This window comes from Epinephelus fuscoguttatus, linkage group LG19 (assembly GCF_011397635.1).
Source record: "Epinephelus fuscoguttatus linkage group LG19, E.fuscoguttatus.final_Chr_v1".
In the NCBI taxonomy this organism is placed as follows: Eukaryota; Metazoa; Chordata; class Actinopteri; order Perciformes; family Serranidae; genus Epinephelus; species Epinephelus fuscoguttatus.
Genome location: NC_064770.1, coordinates 39817513 through 39842546, shown reverse-complemented (window position 1 = coordinate 39842546; position 25034 = coordinate 39817513). Strand labels below are relative to the sequence as shown.

The 25034-nt window shown below is 43.8% G+C and overlaps 2 protein-coding genes across 4 annotated transcripts; both read right to left on the bottom strand.

Annotated features, from left to right (window-relative positions):
- Window positions 1-4957: 4957 nt before the first annotated feature.
- LOC125879314 (macrophage mannose receptor 1-like) lies at window positions 4958-21827 on the bottom strand. 2 transcript variants are annotated; one of them, XR_007447846.1, is made up of 4 exons: window positions 19354-19656; window positions 18225-18517; window positions 16810-18115; window positions 4958-5377 (listed from the first exon to the last, which is right to left on the bottom strand). XR_007447846.1 is itself a non-coding variant. In XM_049561148.1 (4 exons), exons 2-4 carry the CDS (start codon window positions 19649-19651, stop codon window positions 17927-17929), a joined length of 780 nt encoding a protein of 259 aa, XP_049417105.1. In that variant the 5' UTR covers window positions 19652-19655; window positions 21700-21827; the 3' UTR covers window positions 16377-17926. The 2 variants fall into 2 exon arrangements, 1 of the variants encoding a protein (XP_049417105.1); XM_049561148.1 differs by lacking the exon at window positions 4958-5377 and adding an exon at window positions 21700-21827 and having other exon boundaries at window positions 16377-18115; window positions 19354-19655.
- On the bottom strand, window positions 6234-19758 carry LOC125879322 (L-selectin-like). 2 transcript variants are annotated; one of them, XM_049561156.1, is made up of 3 exons: window positions 19656-19758; window positions 7592-7893; window positions 6234-6754 (listed from the first exon to the last, which is right to left on the bottom strand). In XM_049561156.1, the coding sequence occupies exons 2-3, from the start codon at window positions 7887-7889 to the stop codon at window positions 6387-6389; spliced, it is 666 nt and encodes a 221-aa protein (XP_049417113.1). In that variant the 5' UTR covers window positions 7890-7893; window positions 19656-19758; the 3' UTR covers window positions 6234-6386. The 2 variants fall into 2 exon arrangements, with proteins under 2 accessions (XP_049417113.1, XP_049417115.1); XM_049561158.1 differs by lacking the exon at window positions 19656-19758 and having other exon boundaries at window positions 7592-8641.
- Window positions 21828-25034: the final 3207 nt, after the last annotated feature.

Genomic DNA, 25034 nt, shown 5'->3' with positions numbered 1-25034 from the left:
TCACCGACCAAGCGTCAGTATTTCAATGGGCTGTGGCTCTAACGCATGTAGTGTTCACACAGACAGTGTTGCTGCTGCTGTAACTACTGTATTTCTACATTAAAAAGCCAAAACTTGAGAAACGTATAGAGCCTTGTAAGCCTCTGCATCGCCAACAACTTGGTCCTGCAAATATTTGATGTGTTGTCAGAGGTTTTTTGTTGAAATGGAAAGTTATACACCTTTTATTTTTATGTCTGTGATCAATATATAAGATAAGAATCCAACTAGATCTTGCAACGCTCTCCTGAAGCCAGTCATGTTTTTGCTGTTAAGTTGTTTATTAAGTGTTCTCCTCTCTGCTGCTGTCAGTTTTCCACCTTCATCCTTCAGCTCATCACTGCCCACTCCCTCTCTTCACCTCCTCCACCAGTGTCTCCACTCCATCAGGGCCTCTCTACCCCCTAAATACATTGTGCATTTTGTAATAAATTATTGTTCACATGACATGTAGTTAAACAAATATCAGTTATGAAGTCAGATGTTTTTCTGTTTTCTAGTTCGCTCTGCTGCCTGTTTCCTCTCCAGCCTCACTCAGCCTCTCTCTGTCAGCCTGTCTGTGCCTGCCTCCAACATACCTCGAGTTCCAGCCCACTTCTTCTTCTCACACTTTCCCCCTCTCTCTCTTTTCCTCTGCAGCTTCTTTTCATCCTTCACATGTTCCCTCTTCGTAACAACACCTCTGCTGGCTTCATCCATTTATTGAGCCGAGTATGTGCGACTCCTCTACGATAGGTGGAGATATGCCCCCTTTCAGCTTGTTAGTATTGGACCTTTTTCCTGTTGACCTATTACGTCACAGACCAAACAATGGACAAACAAGTTAGCTACGGTTAGCTAGCAGCTAACTGCTACCATGGTGGACAACTTTACAGCTCTGTACATTTGGTCCGTCCAAAAAGTCACGGCTCTGGATGTAGATTTCTCCATGTTGTTACCGGCTTCTTCTTCTCTTACACATTTAATGCTATTGGACTTCCGGGTCAAAGCCCGGGGCGGAAACTGTGGAGCATGCTCAGAGCGCCTCGGCCAGTTTGGGTCTGATTGACTGTATACATGCAGGAGTCACATGATCTGGGTGTGTTAGTCCCACTGTGACACATTCACTGCAGGAACATTTCACTCACACTGATATGTTTACAGAGGTTTTAAAAGACTGGCACAATAAATCCATTTTCTCTGTTGTCATGGAAACAGACTGACTGTAACCAGGTACTATCAGCAACTTTTTCTAATGAAAAACCAAAAAAGGAGTGAGTCGAGTTGAGCAGAGCCGTGTCGTACCATGCTGTGGAAATGCACCATATGACCACCCACAGCGCACACACACACACACACACACACACACACCCACAGCACACACACACACACACACACACACACACACACACACACACACACACACACACACGCCTGTAGGCCCATGAAGCTACACTGGTGTGACCTCTGCCTCTACCAACACATAGAGACGAGCCTGGACAGGCCCGCTGCTGTGGATATAGTGTTTCACACATCTGTGCAGAACGTCCCGACTCACTGATGAACATCAGATCATTTATGATTTAAACACACACACTCAAAACACACTCAAGGCCTCTATAGTTTGTTTCAACCACATTATGGAAAGGAGTATAAAACGAATCATGGCAAACATAAAATGCCGAAAGCTGAAAACACACAGCCATCGTGACATCATGTGATGTCAGTAGGAATAGGAAGTGTCCTCCAAACAAGAACTGAGAGACTCTGAGCTGGATGCAAGAAGTGTTTAGAAGCTGTGATACTTACCAAAGTCGGGTCGTCGGTGAGCGTCTGTCGGCCTAGTTTTTGCAGTGTGTCCCGCGCCGTCGGCACTTCGGCGTCGGCGGCTTTTCGGCCGATTGAGCATGTTGAATCGGCAGCAAAGCTTGTCAGTGAGAGAGATCACTCTGATTGGCTGTTCAGGTTTTATTTCCTCGCCCCTGTAGCGAGTGAATCTGCCTGTAGTGAAACCGGGGCTAACCGGTGCTTCCTCCTCAGGCTCCACTTCACTCAGCTGCCCCACAGACCCGCTGCTTCTTCCCACTTTAACCTGAATAACAAACCGGAGCTAGCTGGGAGCGGCTAGCGGAGCGTTAGCCGCAGCATGACCGGAGGGAAGCACAGCCAGTTAGCCTCCGCTAGTCTCTGAGCTAGCCCCGGCTCTCCGTTTGGATCCAACCGGAGCACCGAGCCCTGGTTTGTTATTCAGGTTAAAGTGGGAAGAAGCAGCGGGTTTATCGGGCAGCTGAGTGAAGTGGAGCCTGCGGAGGAAACACCGGGACCGTCTGGATGTAATAGTCCGTGGAGGTGCTGCGGTGCTCGGCTGCACAGATAGGAAACCCCTCGGCTGACAGGATGTACCACTCTCTCACTCCGCTCTCTCTCACGCAGGCGCAGAACGTACGTGCTACTTGGCCGTCGGATGTAGTCCGTGTAGTGTGTTCAAATGCAACTGACACAGGGCGACGTGAGGCGACGCAGACGACGCAACAGTTGGCTTTTGTCGCCGCTAGTTCTTTGATGTCGGTTTGGTGTGTCCGCACCTTTAGGCAAAAGTAAACTGCTTTGTCACCTCATGTTGCCAAAAAGCTGCACTTGAACACACTGCAAAGACTCCAGCTGACGGCCAACCAGTACATATATTCTGCGCTTGCATGAGAGGAAATAACTCCCCACACCAGCAGCAGTCTTTCTTTCAAACTCAGCGCTCAAACATCAATCAAAAGTTAGCTGGCACAGTTTGGGCAGAGATGGAGGGTTTTACCTGGCTGCCCGTTGTTAGAACAAACCATCAAAGGGGCTACAATTAGCACCTCCACCTGGCCCTGTGACCACTGCAGAGTCATATGACCCGCGTGTGAATGCAGATTGGAACCTTTCCCATTAAATACTAGTGTCAGATGTTAGTGGGGATTTTGTCCAGTGGGACACCGGCTTTAGTTTCAACATGAGAGCACTTGCACACATCACTATTCTGTTTAGAAGCTGTGATATTCACCAAAGGGGGCGCTACTGAGCACCGACCATGCAGGGTGCCCACACTTTTGCTTCAGGCCCTTTTCATACTTTATTTGAAAGTGTAAAATATTGAAATTAATTTAAAATATAGAAGAGATGTTCAATCTTCATTTTCATGTTTCATTTCAAAATAATATCTTTTATAAAGCACTTTGATTTTGTCTCACTTTTGCGCTTTAAAAATAAACTTTATGCCACACATAATCACAAGGCTCATATTGTTTCACTGTGTTTCCTATTGTCTGTGTGCAGCTGTGCGAGTAAAGTGAGCGTGTCTCTGGGTGGGTGTATCTTTGACGCTGCGTCCTGCAGTCCATCAGTCCATCAGTGTGTAAAGCTCCCTCTGCTGGATCATCGCTCGCACCCACTGCTTTATACACGTGTCCTGTTTTCTCCCATCGTGAAGCAGAAAGCAGCAGACTTGGCAGACTAGCTGTGCATTATGGGAGCTCTAAGCATGGCGTGGGCCAGGCTCTGACCAATCAGGTCACTTGGCTGAAGCTCGACAATGTTTTAACTGGATGTGTTGTCGACCTCAGCCATCAAAACCCGTCCAGCAGCAGACCAGCCTGGTGTAATTCTATGTTGCAGTAATCACACACATGGGGAAGTCTACTTTCAGTACGGTGGTTTCCGCACATGGCTGACTTTTAACTTTTAACTCTTAACACCGTCTTTCGAGCTTTATTCTGCCTCCAAACCGAAGCAGGGAAATGAAACGCACACAAACAGGCTGGGCGTTATTTCTGACCTCTGTTTACGGGATCACACAGATTTGATTCTCCTTGTCTGTTTTGTCCTCGTGCAGAGTTCCCAATCCAGCCACACAACTCATGTTCAGCATCTTCCTCTGAAAATAAATATCATATATGTATATGATATTGTCATAATGTTGTAGAAATGATCCACAGAGATTTGTGGGAAAATCCAGATATCTATAGATCCAAACACACATTCCGGCAGGGGCGGGGCCAGAGGGCTCGCTATGCGTGACACAGGCCCCAACCAGAGTCTGAGTGTAACAGGTAGTTGGCTTATTAGTATCAGAACCTCTGCAGTTACTGCCACATACATTTCTTTTTAGAAAGTTAATCAAACTACTACAAAGATGTGTAACAACCACAGACAGATGCCAAATGACCACAAAAGGATGCAAAACTTGCACAAATAGCATCTAATTATTGACAATATTTCATATTAGAATATTTTAACTTGTTTATCTGGCTTTTATTGATTTTACTGAATAACTGATGGAACTATTAATAACGCACAGTTTGAGTCTGAACACATTAACACAAAATGTGCCCCCCTTTTTAAATCAGTGCCCCAGACTGGACGACCCAGACGTTTCTAAACCCGCCCCTGAACACATCACATTAAAGACACACAGTAAACAACACAGAGTGGTTCAAAGGTCTTCTGGTGTTTTCCGCAGTGATCAGAGAGGATTCTTCTTTCTATCCCTGCAGGCACACGGAGCAGCGCTGTGTCACAGCTGCAGCTGATGAAATCTCCACGGATGAGATAACAGTCTGAACCAGGAAAAGTGTGTCTCATGTCACTGATGGATGATTTCCTGAAGCATCGTAGCGTCCTCTGGTGGCCATGTTGGAAGGTTGCTACACACACAGCTGGCCTGAAAACCCCAGTCACACTGCTCTGACACAGATTTACATCACGCTTACTAACAGTACAAATGTGCCATGGAATATTTATGAAACGACACTCACAGATCCACAATATAGAATAAAATATAACACTGCAGCATTGCAAACTGTAACTGTAACTCCCTCCAGCACTCTTCTTCTCTGAATCGCTCAAATCCAACAAAATACACCCAACAGACGAGACAGTCGAAGCTGAACATTTATTGGTCACATCACACACACTTTTTGCAGACAGTGGGAAGAGAAATATGAGTGGTCCAAATGATGCAACAGCAGTTTGTGGAAATCTCTGGATGTAATGATGTGTTTGAACTAAATATTTGGAGCATCTGAACCTTTTTGTCGTAATGCTACCAATCTGTGGATTATCATGAGACATTCTTCTCAACTCAACTCAAATTTATTTATAAAGCACATTTAAAACAACTCATGTTGACCAAACAAGAGGAAGGAATAAGATGCTAAATAGCATCCACAGGAGGCAACATAACTGTCGGGTACACAGCTCACACATTTAGAGACACAACACACACAGGCAGCATCAGGGAGAACCACATCAGGGGGACTCAGACGCTGATGAATAAATGTAGGTTTGGAGCCTGGACTTAAACAAGTCAGTGGAGGGGGATCACCTCTGAGCCTAAAGGCCCTGACACACCAAGCCGACGGTCGGGCCGTCAGGGAGCGTCTGTCGGCCGATTGAGCATATTGAATCGGTTTGTTATTCAGGTTAAAGTGGGAAGAAGCAGCAGGTTTATCGGGCAGCTGAGTGAAGTGGAGCCTGCGGAGGAAACACCGGGACCGTCTGGATGTAATAGTCCGTGGAGGTGCTGCGGTGCTCGGCTGCACAGATAGGAAACCCCTCGGCTGACAGGATGTACCACTCTCTCACTCCGCTCTCTCTCACGCAGGCGCAGAACGTACGTGCTACTTGGCCGTCGGATGTAGTCCGTGTAGTGTGTTCAAATGCAACTGACACAGGGCGACGTGAGGCGACGCAGACAATGCAACAGTTGGCTTTCCTCGCCGCTAGATCTTTGACGTCAGTTTGGTGTGTCCGCACCTTTAGTCTGGAGCGTGAGACAGCCAGGAGCCCCAGGTCAGCTGACCTGAGGGACCTGGGTGTAGAATAGGGGGTTAGAAGGTCTGCGATGCAGGACGGACCATTACTAGGTGAGTTAAAACTGTTTGTTTCTTGTCTGACAGAAGTGTTTATTGAATGTGCTGTGGTGGTTTCATCTTGAAATAGTCGGCATCAATTGAACCAGAAGGAGCGTATATCTTCAAACGACACATCCTATGAGTAAACCACTTAAACACAGCAAATGCAGAAACTGTTTAATTATCATAAATCAACTTTAAAAAGGACAATCCACTAACTTTGCTGAGAACCTCTCAGTAACCACTGACTTGAAGAAGACTGATGCGTTCAAGGCTTCCTGTAACAGAGGAAGCTCCTTTCTGACTGCAGTCTCGTATGTTGTATATCTTGGTGATGTTCTTTGGGAAGGTGCCACAAAACCTGACGGTGGGGCAACTTTTCATATCCAGGTACTGCACTCGTTCTCCGCCCACCCACACCCACTGACCAGCCAGGTAACGCAGGCCTGTCCACACCTACAGACATGTAACAGAGACATGTTACCACCACAGAGGAGGAGTTGTAACACACACACACACACACACACACACACTCACTGTGAATAACTGCCCTACCTCTTTAGTGGGGGCATACTTTGCCTTCTCCCATGCGTACTTGTGGTCATCTGGACTGTGCAGGGTGGCCAGGTCATAGCGGTGGTTCTGGTAATCAGTGGCTGGCTGGTTGGAGTTGACCGCCTCCAGAGCCCTGCAGTGCTGTAAAGCCTGCTCCCACGTCTTCCTCTCCTTCACCAGGACCAGCTTCTCGTTGAAACACAAGAAAGTGTGCTTGCTGCTACATTTATCGCTCTCCCATTTCTCTGTACGTGAGTACTTAAAAGCACAGTTCTCATCAGCTTTGGGTTCATCTGCAAGAAGAAAATATCTACGTCATTTACATCCAGTCAGAACAGTTTTTGGAAATGTTTTCTGAGTGTTCCTGCCTTAGACCCTTTTACTGAGGACGTACCTTAAAATGACTTCAGGCTCACACGGATCCAAACATGTGAAAGTTCATGTTTCTGTAACCCATCCGCCACTCCAACCTGCCTCCTTAGACGTGTTCAGGACTACTGCCTTGTTTACTGCCATCATCACATTGGTCATATGATTGCAGCAGGTTGGAGTGGTGGATGGGTCACAAAACACCGACTTTCCCCTGGAGTCACGTGTTCGGATCTGTGTGAACTTTGAGTTATTTTAAGGTACGCCCTCACCATGTTTATTTTCCTAAACCTAACCTTAGTAACTTTGCGTCAATTACACAACTGAACATTAAGGACGTTAAGTCATTCGTGGAGCACAATTTCGTAGGACATCAAACGAAGCGTTCTATCACTCTGCTCTCTCACTCAGCTTTTAACGGCCTCACCATGTGCGAACAAAGCTGAGTAGTCTCTAACGTAGCTGTCAATCATGTCATTCACTCTGTGAACTGCGTTCAAACGAGGCAGCGCTAACTGAATATGAATCTAGATCTATATTGCTGCATTGCATTTTTCTCTCTTGAAATGTTTTCAGAGGCAAATTTTTGTGTACTGTTTCGCTGTAAAATGAGAAAGTTGGTCCAGCTGATCAAAAGTTTTTGGTGCCCAGTCGGGGTTTGTATTTTGATGACATATTAAATGTGTGAAATAGAAAACACATGTCTTAAACTATTGTTGATGTAGTGTATTACAAGCTTGAAGGCCTTGATATGTGCTTACTACTGTCCCAGATGGTGAAGTTGGCTATCTCGTCTCTTCCGGACCATTTCCACAGAGAGGTTGAATTGTCTCGGTACAAACCGATCCATCCCCGGCTGTTGACGAAGTTCTGATTCTCAATTTTCCCAGCGATGGTGACCAGGTCAGTGTAATGCGCCCTGCAGTGGGCCTGAGCCTCTTTCCAGGACATTGAGTATTCCTGATGTATGAAGTCCTGAGCTCTCAGCTGTCCCTCACACACAGCAGGAAGCAGCAGCAGGACGACGAGAGCGCAGATGTTCCTCATCATGTTTTGCATACACCTGCAGTCACATGCACAGTTTTATTCAGCTTTTAGTTTGAGTTGAAATATAGAATATACTTTAAATGTGAATCAGCTGATGGAGCTGGCAGTGACAACCTTCTGAACCTTCTGGAAAAGTATTCCACTAGCTGCTCAAAGAAGAAAGAGACCTCAGTGGATAATTCAGTTCACTGTACAAAAACTCTTGACGCCAGGATCAGAAAAAGATGAGCACACAACAGCATGTTCTGGGTGAGCCCCAAGATGCAGAGCAGCATCGGAGAGGAACTGATTTGTAGCGTGAAACTGCTTTTTGCAGTGTTTTTAGTGATTCTAATCACCTGGCGTGTTTGTTTTGGAGAGGAAGAGACCTCCCGCTAAAAACCTCCTGAACAACAAACACTGAAGGAATTCTAACCACGAGAAGTTTCAACTGGTTGATGCCCTCACCTGGCTCCAATCATACCTTACTGAAAGGAAGCAATTCATCTTCATCAACAACTGCTCCTCTTCGACTGCCCCCCTGTCCCAAGGTGTACCCCAGGGTTTGGTGCTTGGTCCTCTCCTCTTCATCCTCTACCTCCTCCCCCTCGGTCAGATCATCCGTCGTCATGGCCTCCGTTTCCACTGTTACGCTGACGACATCCAGCTCTACATCCCCACCAAATCCATCACCTCTCAGACCTACTCCACCCTCTCAAACTGTCTCTCTGATATCAGACACTGGATGCAAACAAATCTCCTCAAACTCAACTATGACAAATCAGACTTTCTCATAATTGGTCCAAAGTCCCTCAGCCTGGCAGCCAAAGACTTCCATCTCTCTATCGACAACTCCACCCTCTCCCCCTCCCCCCACTGCCGCAACCTTGGAGTCATCTTTGACAGCAATCTCTCCTTCAACCAACACATCAAGCAAGTCACCAAATCAGCATTCCACCATCTCAAAACATCGCCCGCCTCCTCTACGGCACAACCTCCAGTCTCCTAAATAAACTTCAGTGTATCCAGAACCCTGCTGCCCGCCTCCTCACCCACACCCGCTCCCGTGACCACTTAACCCCTTCCTGCACCCTCCGCTCCTCTGACGCCAACCTCCTCACCGTACCTAGGACCAAGCGCCGCACCTGGGGGACAGAGCTTTCTCTGTTGCTGCCCCCACCCTCTGGAACTCCCTCCCACAACACATCCGCGGCTGCACAGACCTCACCTCCTTTAAAACTCAACTCAAAACATACCTTTTCCGTTCTGCAGTTAACTTACAAATTTAATCCATCCTACTTCCTTCTTGCTCTTCCCTTGTACCCACCTAACTTTGTAATGTCAGCACCCTTATTTGTCTACAGCCAGTAATTTTTTTCCTCTTTTGTCTGCTGTTTTGCACTCTTGACTGTATTTCCCTGCACTTTTTTATGCCTGTAAAGTGTCTTTGAGTTTTTGAAAAGCGCTCTATAAATAAAATGTGTTATCATTATAACAACAGTAACTCAGAGTCAGATTCAGATTCTGTTACAGTATTAATAGTTCAACTAAATCAAATCTACCACTAATTACACATTTCATAAAACGTCCCCTGGGATCTATAAATATAAATCATCTGAAAAATCCTTGAATTAAAACTTTAAATTAAACTTCAGTATTTTTTTTCGTGCATAAAGAGCAAAACAAGAAGGAAACAAAGTCTTGACTGAGATCGTCATAATTCGTGCACCTCTGAGCACATCTTTCTACCACCTCTGCTACTTTTACGTCTGCAGGTTGATTTCCTCACTGCAGGAATCTGCAGCTATTGAGGAACAGAAATCAAACATAACTAACAGGCTGTGTATAAACTGTAATAAGGTTCCTAGTGCTTCCATCTGCCTGCCACATAGCATCAGTGTCAACGTATCAGCATCACTCACCTTGTAGACGACGCAGCAGAGACGGCAGCTTTGAATCCAGGGTTTCAGGTGCTGATGCTTCACTGTGAAATACTCAGACTCACCGACTGACTGCACCAATCACAGCTCAGATAGACTCCACCACACAGAGTCAGCCTGCCACCAGGGGCGGAGCAAGACGTCATGAACATTCAGGGATCAGCCCAGAACATCTACAGCAGATATGAGATATAAGAATGGCTAAAATCTGTGTTTTACAAAATAACCAAGGCAGTTTCTGATGGTTGCAACAGTCAGCAGTTAGTAGGACGTGGACAGGCTCTTGCTTTGAATGGCTTCAGCACATCTGCGGCCACAGGACATCACTAGTCTCTCACACGCTCTGATGTGATTTTGGTCCACTCTTCTTCCAGTCTCTTCCACAGTTGGGTGACTGTAGTGGGTTTCTTAGCCATAACTTTGTCACCAAGGATTTTCCAGAGGTTTCTGTTGGGTTTAGATCAGGACTCTGGGCTGGCCATTTCATTATTTCAATGTTTTCAGCTTCAAGGAGCTGCTTTAGCCGTTTTGCTGTGTGACAGAGGGCACTGTCCTGCATGAAAATTGCTGGCTGATCGGGTGATGAGCGTTGTCGAAGAAGGTTCTGATAAACATTTATATTCACTCTGCCATGTCGCTGTATAAGAGGCCCAACTCCTGCAGCAGAAAACATCCCCCAAACCATGACACTTCCTCCTCCACCTTTCACTGACGTCTTTATTTACACACTTTGGGTTCAGTCTTTCCCCAGTATGACGACGAACTTTGGACCAGTTCTCCTCTGCCCACACAACATGCTCCTCAGCAAAGGTTAGTCTAGCATTTTGATTCCTTCTGCGAATGAGAGGTTTGCTCACTGCAGAGTGGGCTTTCAGTCCAAATTCTGTTCAACGTCGAGACACTGTACGACGAGACAGACCCTTACCCTGTTCAGCAGTAGAGTTCACACAGTGAGATCTGCTCATCAACCCAAAGTCTCATTGCTAGCGTGACTCCAAAGCGATGGCGTGGATATCCTCTGTGCTGCGTACACCTTGGCACAGGTGTGTGAAGTTAGTCTGAAGGTGAGTGTGCAGATATTCATTGGTCATCTTTTTTAAGGACGTGGTAAACACATATTAAGTAAAGGCTTTCTCATTTTTCTCTTGAGTGACAGTGAAAAGTGTCACTCAAGAGAAACTTTCAAATTCAGCAGACGTACCTGCACAGGATCTGAGACACACACACACACACACACACACACACATTCAAATACCTGCGTGACTCAGGAACAGATAGAACACTGAGTTTGATAACCAAATCTTGTCTCATTCCCTGCACCACACAAAGATATTATAAGACAGATATCGAGAGTCTCAACAGCCTGTTTGTGGAGCCAAAGAGCAGTTTCATGTCATGTTCAACATCCTCCAGAAAAAAACACCAATGTGAGGTTTATTATTGCCAAACTTACATTTATGGAATGCCAGAATCATTACCAAATTAATTACCGCCCCGTGGTTGTATGACTCCGCCCACCAGTCCATGGATGCTTCACACACTATACAATCAGCACAGGTTCAAGATTAGAGTCACCAATTCAGTATCTGACCAAATGTCTCCCCTTCTGTTCCTGAGATATGACGTTAAAACATGATGATGTCACAGTCAAGCTGACCTTTGACCTTTTGACCTTCATTATTTTATCCTGTGAGGTCACGCTGACTTTTGACCTTCGACCACCAAATTCTGCTCAGTGTATTCTGCATGTCCAAGTGGATGTTTAAAGAAATTCCTTTGAGGGTTTCTTGAGACATCACATTCACAAGAATGAGACAAACGCAAGGTCACAGTGTCCTTGAACTTTGACCACCAAAATGTTGCTGTTTCAGTTAGGTATGATAAAAATCTACTCGGCAAAGAAAATTTCAGAGATAAGTCCAAGTGGACGTTTGTGCCTAACTTGAGGAAAATTCCCGAAGACATTCCTGAGATATGACGTTAATGAGAATGAGATGGGCAAGGTCACAGTGACCTTGACTTGTGACCACCAAATTCTAATCAGTTCATCTTTGAGTCCATGTGGGCATTTGTGCCAAATTTAAGGAAATTCCCTTAAGGGTTTCTTGAGACATTGCATTCACAAGAATGAGACAGACGCAAGGTCACAGTGTCCTTGACCTTTGACCACCAAATGTTGTTGTTTCAGTCAGTTATGATAAAAATCTACTCGCCAAAGAAAATTTCAGAGATAAGTCCAAGTGGACATTTGTGCCTAACTTGAGGAAACTTCCATAGGACATTCCTATGATATTATGCTAATGAGAATGAAATGGGTAAGGTCACAGTGACCTTAACGTATGACCACCAAATTCTAATCAGTTCATCTTTGAGTCCAGGTGGACATTTGTGCCAAATTTAAGGAAACTCCCTTAAGGGGTTCTTGAGACATGGCATTGAACCTGCTTTGTCCTCTCATGCACCTTAGAGGAACTCCCTTCCTTGAACATTTTTAAAGGTCTTTTAAAAACTGCCATGAAGGAAACATGTTGCTGCTCTGTATAGTCCCTGACCTGAGTGGAATATGAAAGCGCCACTGGTCAGGCTCATATATCCCTCTTCTTTTACTGTTCTCTCTCGTGATGCTTCTATGTGTTGTTTGTGTTTAACTGTGTAACGCATGGTCTGAACCAGGACTCCTGAAAGAAGAGATCACGTATGTCAATAAGGCCTTCCTGGCCACATACAGGATGAATAAGATGAATAAAATAAGGCTGTGACACTGCTCTCAGTGACGGCAGGTTGGAACAGACTGAACTCAGTGAATGTTCACCTGTTCACCTGCACTCTGTCTCCAGGCTGCCGGCCCGTCAGACACTTACCGGTTGTTTTGTACAATTTGCATTTGTATTTTGTTTAGATATTTACCTTCTATTTGCATTTGTATTTGTTCAGATAATCCGCCTTCGTTTGCATTCCATATTTTCAAGTATTCCTTACTCCTCATTCCACATGGTTTTTACTTTAACACCTTCTACAAAAAGACTAAAACACTTCATTGATATCTGATCAGTCAGCTTTACATCTGTCCCACAGACAACAGGCCAACACACAAACAGGAAGTAGATCAGCTCTGCGCTCAGGATTTTGGGTAAACAGGCTGTGATGTGGTGCTGGTTGTGGTCGCTTAGCAACCTCAGACGCAGCCAGCCTCCAGGCCCTAGAAAGATGGCACTGAGTAGCGCCCAGTGCCCGAACTCGCATTTTCCAGTTAGTTAAAGACGCAGTGTGCGGCCTTTTATACTTTACTTTCATCACCTTACATGGTAATACCTGCACTGTCCACTAGGGGCAGACGAACCAATGCCAAAATATCGATACTCTCGATGCTACATTTTTATTTTAAAGATCGATCCTCGCATCAGTTTCTCTCTTCTACCTTGTAAATATTTGAGCAAAACTGTGCAAACACAATCTGTTGTCATGAACACACCTGGTGCACCGACTCTTTACTTCTCTACTGCTTTTGCGTCATCTGCACTCAAACCATTGAGAGCGACCTCACAGACTGCATCGTGGTGCGGTCTGCCAGCTGCACCGCTGCAGATAAAAAGGCTCTGCAAAGAGTCATCAAGTCTGCAGGAAAGATCACCGGCTGTCTCCTGCCCTCCCTGGAAGAACTCACCACTTCACGCTACATCAGCTGAGCCAAATAAACATCATGACAGACCCCTCTCACGCTGGTCACCGACTCTTTGATCTGTTGTTGTCTGGCAGACAGAAAAAACTGAGACTGCAGGTTGCTCCAGACTTCTTCCACTAAAGAATCACAGAGGCCACTGTGCTTTTGGGACCCTTGGATCCAACACAGTGTTTCTGCAGCCCTCCTCAGCTCTGTGCCTCGACACAGCCCCGTCTCTGAGCTCCTTCAACACACAGGTGTGTGTGTGTGTGTCTCAGTCAGGTCCAATCAGCTGAAGTGGCCACAGGTGGGCTCCAGTCAAGGTTTGGAAACAGGTCAGAGATGATCAAGAGAAACAGGAGGCACCTGAGTGTCACAGCAAAGGCTCTGAATATTTTCATCAGTGTCTACATTAACAAGTTGTCTACATGTCTAATACAAAGGTACATTCCACTTATATTAGTCTCCATGCAGCTGTGCAAACTCTGATTAACATGTCGTGTATCACCTCAAAATATAGACGTAATACAGACCAGTAGGATTCTCCCAAAACCAAACCACCAGAGTCGACAGTGGACCGACCTTGTGATGGAGAGGAGGCCTACCGTACCATCGCTGGGTGGATCAGAGAGCCTCCTGTTGGCAGTCTAGAGATGACCTTTAACCCCTCATAGTGAGAGGGAGTGAGCAAACTAGAGCCCCTTTTACACTGCCAGAGTTTTGGCGACTGTGTAACTAAGACATCCGCTGAAAAATAATATTTTTTTCACAGACCGTTTAGAGTTAATGAGTCATTACAGACACCACTAACGGGGCAAACAGCTAACGGTTAGCTCCGCTAATCTACGGTAACCATTCAATCATTGTGTTTATGGACTTTACAAACACCAGATTAGTCTAAACGGTGATACAGTGACGTGAAAAATGTGAGATATACACACACATATATGTTGCTAAACTCTGCTGGTTTTCTACCTGGAAGTATTTGTAAACAACAAGGTGATTCCCTCCGAAGGGACACTAACAACTCAAAGTACACGTGAAATAAAATTTCTCCAAACATGTTTCTTGTTATTTTAGGTAGTTATTATCACGCTAATGTATGTTCAAGTGTCCATTTCCCCCGATAAGTTATTTGATTCTATAAACACAGTCTGACCATCTCGAGCTTTTATTTTGGTACTTCTGGTGACCGGCAGTGTGAATTTGCATATTAGCTAAATATTTAGTTTCACCCAGAACATTTAGATTTAACATTTAACATTTAGATTTAGCATTTAGATTTAACATTTAGATTTAGATTTAATATTTAGATTTAACATTTAGATGTAGATTTAACATTTAGATTCAGGTTAAATATTTAGATTTAACATTTAGATTTAGCATTCAGATTTAACATTTAGATTTAGATTTAATATTTAGAGTTTAGATTTAGATTCAGCATTTAGATTTAGATTTAACATTAAGATTTAGATTTAGCATGTAGATTTAACATTTAAATTTAGATTTTATATTTAGATTTAAGATTTAGATTCAGCATTTAGATTTAGAGTTAGCATTTAGATTTAAGATTTAGATTTAGATTGAGCATTTAAACATTTAGATTTAATATTTAGATTTAACATTTAGATTTAGATTTAACATTTAGATTTAGATTGAACATTATGATTTAACATTTAGATTTAACATTTACATTTAATATTTAGATTTAACATTTAGATTTAAAGTTAGCATTTAGATTTAACATTTAGATTTAGATGTAGCATTTAGATTTAGCATTTAGATTTAACATTTAGATTTAGATTTCATATTTAGTTAGATTTAGCATTTGGATTTAACATTTAGATTTAGATTGAGCATTTAGATTTAACATTTACATTTAATATTTAGATTTAGCATTTAGATTTAACATTTACATTTAATATTTAGATTTAATATTTAGATTTAGCATTTAGATTTAACATTGAGATCTGACATTAAGATTTAACATTTACATTTAATATTTAGATTTAATATTTAGATGTAATATTTAGATTTAACATTTAGATTTAGATTTACCATTTAGATTTACCATTTAGATTTCATATTTAGAGTTAGATTTAGCATTTAGATTTAACATTTAGATTTAGAGTTAGCATTTAGATTTAGATTTAACATTTAGATTTAGATATAACATTTAGATTTAATATTTAGACTTAACATTTAGATTTAGCATTCAGATTTAACATTTAGATGTAGATGTAATATTTAGATTTAACATTTAGATTTAGCATTTCGATTTAACATTTAGATTTCACATTTAGACTAAACATTTAGATTTAGCATTCAGATTTAACATTTAGATTTAGATTGAGCATTTAGATTTAACATTTACATTTAATATTTAAACTTAACATTTAGATTGAGCATTTAGATTTAACATTTACATTTAATATTTAGATTTAATATTTAGATGTAGCATTTAGATTTAACATTTAGATTTAGATATAACATTTAGATTTAATATTTAGACTTAACATTTAGATTGAGCATTTAGATTTAGATATAACATTTAGATTTAATATTTAGACTTAACATTTAGATTGAGCATTTAGATTTAACATTTAGATTTAACATTTACATTTAATATTTAGATTTAATATTTAGATTTTATATTTAGATTTAGATTCAGCATTTAGATTTAACAATTTAGATTTAACATTTAGATTTGACATTTAGATTTAACATTTACATTTAATATTTAGATTTAATATTTAGATGTAATGACTGTAATGACTCTTACACTTGCAGAAATTATTTTTCAAATGAAGTTCTTCCTCCTGTCGTCTTTGACTAAGCTTCTTCCTGCAGCACTCTTCTTCTCTGAATCGCTCAATCCAACAAAATACACCCAACAGACGAGACAGTCGAAGCTGAATATTTATTGGTCACATCACACACACTTTTTGCAGACAGTGGGAAGAGAAATATGAGTGGTCCAAATGATGCAACAGCAGTTTGTGGAAATCTCTGGATGTAATGATGTGTTTGAACTAAATATTTGGAGCATCTGAACCTTTTTGTCGTAATGCTACCAATCTGTGGATTATCATGAGACATTCTTCTCAACTCAACTCAAATTTATTTATAAAGCACATTTAAAACAACTCATGTTGACCAAACAAGAGGAAGGAATAAGATGCTAAATAGCATCCACAGGAGGCAACATAACTGTCGGGTACACAGCTCACACATTTAGAGACACAACACACACAGGCAGCATCAGGGAGAACCACATCAGGGGGACTCAGACGCTGATGAATAAATGTAGGTTTGGAGCCTGGACTTAAACGAGTCAGTGGAGGGGGATCACCTCTGAGCCTAAAGGCCCTGACACACCAAGCCGACAGTCAGGCCGTCAGGGAGCGTCTGTCGGCCGATTGAGCATGTTGAATCGGCGGCGGAGCTTGTCGGTGAGAGAGATCACTCTGATTGGCTGTTCAGGTTTTATTTCCTCGCCCCTGTAGCGAGTGAATCTGCCTGTAGTGAAACCGGGGCTAACCGGTGCTTCCTCCTCAGGCTCCACTTCACTCAGCTGCCCCACAGACCCGCTGCTTCTTCCCACTTTAACCTGAATAACAAACCGGAGCTAGCTGGGAGCGGCTAGTGGAGCGTTAGCCGCAGCATGACCGGAGGGAAGCACAGCCAGTTAGCCTCCGCTAGTCTCTGAGCTAGCCCCGGCTCTCCGTTTGGATCCAACCGGAGCACCGAGCCCTGGTTTGTTATTCAGGTTAAAGTGGGAAGAAGCAGCGGGTTTATCGGGCAGCTGAGTGAAGTGGAGCCTGCGGAGGAAACACCGGGACCGTCTGGATGTAATAGTCCGTGGAGGTGCTGCGGTGCTCGGCTGCACAGATAGGAAACCCCTCGGCTGACAGGATGTACCACTCTCTCACTCCGCTCTCTCTCACGCAGGCGCAGAACGTACGTGCTACTTGGCCGTCGGATGTAGTCCGTGTAGTGTGTTCAAATGCAACTGACACAGGGCGACGTGAGGTGACGTAGACGACGCAACAGTTGGCTTTCCTCGCCGCTAGATCTTTGACGTCAGTTTGGTGTGTCCGCACCTTTAGTCTGGAGCGTGAGACAGCCAGGAGCCCCAGGTCAGCTGACCTGAGGGACCTGGGTGTAGAATAGGGGGTTAGAAGGTCTGCGATGCAGGACGGACCATTACTAGGTGAGTTAAAACTGTTTGTTTCTTGTCTGACAGAAGTGTTTATTGAATGTGCTGTGGTGGTTTCATCTTGAAATAGTCGGCATCAATTGAACCAGAAGGAGCATATATCTTCAAACGACACATCCTATGAGTAAACCACTTAAACACTGCAAATGCAGAAACTGTTTAATTATCATAAATCAACTTTAAAAAGGACAATCCACTAACTTTGCTGAGAACCTCTCAGTAACCACAGACTTGAAGAAGACTGATGCGTTCAAGGCTTCCTGTAACAGAGGAAGCTCCTTTTCTGACTGCAGTCTCGTATGTTGTATATCTTGGTGATGTTCTTTGGGAAGGTGCCACAAAACCTGACGGTGGGGCAACTTTTCATATCCAGGTACTGCACTCGTTCTCCGCCCACCCACACCCACTGACCAGCCAGGTAACGCAGGCCCGTCCACACCTACAGACATGTAACAGAGACATGTTACCACCACAGAGGAGGAGTTGTAACACACACACACACACACACACACACACACACACACACACACTGTGAATAACTGCCCTACCTCTTTAGTGGGGGCATACTTTGCCTTCTCCCATGCGTACTTGTGGTCATCTGGACTGTGCAGGGTGGCCAGGTCATAGCGGTGGTTCTGGTAATCAGTGGCTGGCTGGTTGGAGTTGACCGCCTCCAGAGCCCTGCAGTGCTGTAAAGCCTGCTCCCACGTCTTCCTCTCCTTCACCAGAACCAGCTTCTCGTTGAAACACAAGAAACCGCGCCTGCTGCTACATTTATCGCTCTCCCATTTCTCTTTGCTTAGGAACTTAAAAGCACAGTTCTCATCAGCTTTGGGTTCATCTGCAAGAAGAAAATATCTACGTCATTTACATCCAGTCAGAACAGTTTTTGGAAATGTTTTCTGAGTGTTCCTGCCTTAGACCCTTTTACTGAGGACGTACCTTAAAGTGACTTCAGGCTCACACGGATCCAAACATGTGAAAGTTTGTGTTTCTGTAACCCATCCGCCACTCCAACCTGCCTCCTTAGAAAACAAGGAAACAGTCCTGAGCGCTTGTAAGGAGCCAGGTTGGAGTGGTGGATGGGTCACAAAACACTGACTTTCCCCTGGAGTCACGTGTTCGGATCTGTGTGAACTTTGAGTTATTTTAAGGTACGCCCTCACCATGTTTATTTTCCTAAACCTAACCTTAGTAACTTTGCGTCAATTACACTACTGAACATTAAGGATGTTAAGTCATTCGTGGAGCACAATTTCGTAGGATATCAAACAAAGCGTTCTATGAAAATACGCTGACGAGGTACATGAGACAGAGAATCTCACTCAGCTTTTAACGGCCTCACCATGTGCGAACAAAGCTGAGTAGTCTCTAACGTAGCTGTCAATCATGTCATTCACTCTGTGAACTGCGTTCAAACGAGGCAGCGCTAACTGAATATGAATCTAGATCTATATTGCTGCATTGCCTATTTCTCTCTTGAAATGTTTTCAGAGGCAAATTTTTGTGTACTGTTTCGCTGTAAAATGAGAAAGTTGGTCCAGCTGATCAAAAGTTTTTGGTGCCCAGTCGGGGTTTGTATTTTGATGACATATTAAATGTGTGAAATAGAAAACACGTCTTAAACTATTGTTAATGTAGTGTATTACAAGCTTGAAGGCCTTGATGTGTGCTTACTACTGTCCCAGATGGTGAAGTTGGCTATCTCGTCTCTTCTGGACCATTTCCACAGAGAGGTTGAATTGTCTCGGTACAAACCGATCCATCCCTGGGTGTTGATGAAGTTCTGATTCTCAATTTTCCCAGCGATGGTGACCAGGTCAGTGTAATGCGCCCTGCAGTGGGCCTGAGCCTCTTTCCAGGACATTGAGTATCCCTGATATATGAAGTCCTGAGCTCTCAGCTGTCCCTCACACACAGCAGGAAGCAGCAGCAGGACGACGAGAGCGCAGATGTTCCTCATCATTTTTTCCATACACCTGCAGTCACATGCACAGTTTTATTCAGCCTTTAGTTTGAGTTGAAATATAGAATATACTTTAAATGTGAATCAGCTGATGGAGCTGGCAGTGACAACCTTCTGAACCTTCTGGAAAATTATTCCACTAGCTGCTCACAGCGACATGCCAAAGTCTGTCAGAAACTTTGTTATTCTGCATTTTACCAGTTTAATCACTGGGTCTGTTGGTCTGGGAAAGAAAGAGACCTCAGTGGATAATTCAGTTCACTGTACAAAAACTCTTGATGCCAGGATCAGAAAAAGGTGAGCACACAACAGCATGTTCTGGGTGAGCCCCAAGATGCAGAGCAGCATCGGAGAGGAACTGATTTGTAGCGTGAAACTGCTTTTTGCAGTGTTTTTAGTGATTCTAATCACCTGGCGTGTTTGTTTTGGAGAGGAAGAGACCTCCCGCTAAAAACCTCCTGAACAACGAACACTGAAGGAATTCTAACCACGAGAAGTTTCAACTGGTTGATGCCCTCACCTGGCTCCAATCATACCTTACTGAAAGGAAGCAATTCATCTTCATCAACAACTGCTCCTCCTCGACTGCCCCCCTGTCCCAAGGTGTACCCCAGGGTTTGGTGCTTGGTCCTCTCCTCTTCATCCTCTACCTCCTCCCCCTCGGTCAGATCATCCGTCGTCATGGCCTCCGTTTCCACTGTTAGGCTGACGACATCCAGCTCTACATCTCCACCAAATCCATCACCTCTCAGACCTACTCCACCCTCTCAAACTGTCTCTCTGATATCAGACACTGGATGCAAAGAAATCTCCTCAAACTCAACTACGACAAATCAGGCTTTCTCATAATTGGTCCAAAGTCCCTCAGCCTGGCAGCCAAAGACTTCCATCTCTCTATCGACAACTCCACCCTCTCCCCCTCCCCCCACTGCCGCAACCTTGGAGTCATCTTTGACAGCAATCTCTCCTTCAACCAACACATCAAGCAAGTCACCAAATCAGCATTCCACCATCTCAAAACATCGCCTGCCTCCGCCCCTCTCTCTCCTTCCCTGCAGCTGAAACCCTCATTCATGCTTTTATTACATCTCGTATCGACGACTGCAACAGTATCCTCTACGGCACAACCTCCAGTCTCCTAAATAAACTTCAGTGTATCCAGAACCCTGCTGCCCGCCTCCTCACCCACACCCGCTCCCGTGACCACTTAACCCCTTCCTGCACCCTCCGCTCCTCTGACGCCAACCTCCTCACCGTACCTAGGACCAAGCGCCGCACCTGGGGGGACAGAGCTTTCTCTGTTGCTGCCCCCACCCTCTGGAACTCCCTCCCACAACACATCCGCGGCTGCACAGACCTCACCTCCTTCAAAACTCAACTCAAAACATACCTGTTCCGTTCTGCAGTTAACTTACAAATTTAATCCATCCTACTTCCTTCTTGCTCTTCCCTTGTACCCACCTAACTTTGTAATGTCAGCACCCTTATTTGTCTACAGCCAGTAATTTTTTTCCTCTTTTGTCTGCTGTTTTGCACTCTTGACTGTATTTCCCTGCACTTTTTTATGCCTGTAGTGTCTCTGAGTTTTTGAAAAGTGCTCTATAAATAAAATGTGTTATCATTATAACAACAGTAACTCAGAGTCAGATTCAGATTCTGTTACAGTATTAATAGTTCAACTAAATCAAATCTACCACTAATTACACATTTCATAAAACGTCCCCTGGGATCTATAAATATAAATCATCTGAAAAATCCTTGAATTAAAACTTTAAATTAAACTTCAGTATTTTTTTTCGTGCATAAAGAGCAAAAAACAAGAAGGAAACAAAGTCTTGACTGAGATCGTCATAATTCGTGCACCTCTGAGCACATCTTTCTACCACCTCTGCTACTTTTACGTCTGCAGGTTGATTTCCTCACTGCAGGAATCTGCAGCTATTGAGGGAACAGAAATCAAACATAACTAACAGGCTGTGTATAAACTGTAATAAGGTTCCTAGTGCTTCCATCTGCCTGCCACATAGCATCAGTGTCAACGTATCAGCATCACTCACCTTGTAGACGACGGCAGCAGAGACGGCAGCTTTGAATCCAGGGTTTCAGGTGCTGATGCTTCACTGTGAAATACTCAGACTCACCGACTGACTGCACCAATCACAGCTCAGATAGACTCCACCACACAGAGTCAGCCTGCCACCAGGGGCGGAGCAAGACGTCATGAACATTCAGGGATCAGCCCAGAACATCTACAGCAGATATGAGATATAAGAATGGCTAAAATCTGTGTTTTACAAAATAACCAAGGCAGTTTCTGATGGTTGCAACAGTCAGCAGTTAGTAGGACGTGGACAGGCTCTTGCTTTGAATGGCTTCAGCACATCTGCGGCCACAGGACATCACTAGTCTCTCACACGCTCTGATGTGATTTTGGTCCACTCTTCTTCCAGTCTCTTCCACAGTTGGGTGACTGTAGTGGGTTTCTTAGCCATAACTTTGTCACCAAGGATTTTCCAGAGGTTTCTGTTGGGTTTAGATCAGGACTCTGGGCTGGCCATTTCATTATTTCAATGTTTTCAGCTTCAAGGAGCTGCTTTAGTCGTTTTGCTGTGTGACAGAGAGGCATTGTCCTGCATGAAAATTGCTGGCTGATCGGGTGATGAGCGTTGTCGAAGAAGGTTCTGATAAACATTTATATTCACTCTGCCATGTCGCTGTATAAGAGGCCCAACTCCTGCAGCAGAAAACATCCCCCAAACCATGACACTTCCTCCTCCACCTTTCACTGACGTCTTTATTTACACACTTTGGGTTCAGTCTTTCCCCAGTATGACGACGAACTTTGGACCAGTTCTCCTCTGCCCACACAACATGCTCCTCAGCAAAGGTTAGTCTAGCATTTTGATTCCTTCTGCGAATGAGAGGTTTGCTCACTGCAGAGTGGGCTTTCAGTCCAAATTCTGTTCAACGTCGAGACACTGTACGACGAGACAGACCCTTACCCTGTTCAGCAGTAGAGTTCACACAGTGAGATCTGCTCGTCAACCCAAAGTCTCATTGCTAGCGTGACTCCAAAGCGATGGCGTGGATATCCTCTGTGCTGCGTACACCTTGGCACAGGTGTGTGAAGTTAGTCTGAAGGTGAGTGTGCAGATATTCATTGGTCATCTTTTTTAAGGACGTGGTAAACACATATTAAGTAAAGACTTTCTCATTTTTCTCTTGAGTGACAGTGAAAAGTGTCACTCAAGAGAAACTTTCAAATTCAGCAGACGTACCTGCACAGGATCTGAGACACACACACACACACACACACACACACACACACACACACACACATTCAAATACCTGCGTGACTCAGGAACAGATAGAACACTGAGTTTGATAACCAAATCTTGTCTCACTCCCTGCACCACACAAAGATATTATAAGACAGATATCGAGAGTCTCAACAGCCTGTTTGTGGAGCCAAAGAGCAGTTTCATGTCATGTTCAACATCCTCCAGAAAAAAACACCAATGTGAGGTTTATTATTGCTAAACTTAGATTTATGGAATGCCAGAATCATTACCAAATTAATTACCGCCCCGTGGTTGTATGACTCCGCCCACCAGTCCATGGATGCTTCACACACTATACAATCAGCACAGTTTCAAGATTAGAGTCACCAATTCAGGATCTGACCAAATGTCTCCCCTTCTGTTCCTGAGATATGACGTTAAAACATGATGATGTCACAGTCAAGCTGACCTTTGACCTTTTGACCTTCATTATTTTATCCTGTGAGGTCACGCTGACTTTTGACCTTCGACCACCAAATTCTGCTCAGTGTATTCTGCATGTCCAAGTGGATGTTTAAAGAAATTCCTTTGAGGGTTTCTTGAGACATCACATTCACAAGAATGAGACAAACGCAAGGTCACAGTGTCCTTGAACTTTGACCACCAAAATGTTGCTGTTTCAGTTAGGTATGATAAAAATCTACTCGGCAAAGAAAATTTCAGAGATAAGTCCAAGTGGACGTTTGTGCCTAACTTGAGGAAAATTCCCGAAGACATTCCTGAGATATGACGTTAATGAGAATGAGATGGGCAAGGTCACAGTGACCTTGACTTGTGACCACCAAATTCTAATCAGTTCATCTTTGAGTCCATGTGGGCATTTGTGCCAAATTTAAGGAAATTCCCTTGAGGGTTTCTTGAGACATTGCATTCACAAGAATGAGACAGACGCAAGGTCACAGTGTCCTTGACCTTTGACCACCAAATGTTGTTGTTTCAGTCAGTTATGATAAAAATCTACTCGCCAAAGAACATTTCAGAGATAAGTCCAAGTGGACATTTGTGCCTAACTTGAGGAAACTTCCATAGGACATTCCTATGATATTATGCTAATGAGAATGAAATGGGTAAGGTCACAGTGACCTTGACGTATGACCACCAAATTCTAATCAGTTCATCTTTGAGTCCAGGTGGACATTTGTGCCAAATTTAAGGAAATTCCCTAAAGATGTTTTTGAGACATTGCATTCACAAGAATGAGACAGACGCAAGGTCACAGTGACCTTGACCTTTGACCACCAGAATGTTGTCGTTTCAGTCAGGTATGATAAAAATCTACTTGCCAAAGAAAATTTCAGAGATAAGTCCAAGTTGACGTTTGTGCCTAACTTGGGGAAACTTCCCTGAGACATTCCTGAGATATTATGATAATGAGAATGAGATGGGCAAGGTCACAGTGACCTTGACTTATAACCACCACATTCTAATCAGTTCATCTTTGAGTCCAGGTGGACATTTGTGCCAAATTTAAGGAAATTCCCTTAAGGGGTTCTTGAGACATGGCATTGAACCTGCTTTGTCCTCTCATGCACCTTAGAGGAACTCCCTTCCTTGAACATTTTTAAAGGTCTTTTAAAAACTGCCATGAAGGAAACATGTTGCTGCTCTGTATAGTCCCTGACCTGAGTGGAATATGAAACGGCGTCACTGGTCAGGCTCATATATCCCTCTTCTTTTACTGTTCTCTCTCGTGATGCTTCTATGTGTTGTTTGTGTTTAACTGTGTAACACAGGTCTGAACCAGGACTCCCTGAAAGAAGAGATCACGTATGTCAATAAGGCCTTCCTGGCCACATACAGGATGAATAAGATGAATAAAATAAGGCTGTGACACTGCTCTCAGTGACGGCAGGTTGGAACAGACTGAACTCAGTGAATGTTCACCTGTTCACCTGCACTCTGTCTCCAGGCTGCCGGCCCGTCAGACACTTACCGGTTGTTTTGTACAATTTGCATTTGTATTTTGTTTAGATATTTACCTTCTATTTGCATTTGTATTTGTTCAGATAATCCGCCTTTGCATTCCATATTTTCAAGTATTCCTTACTCCT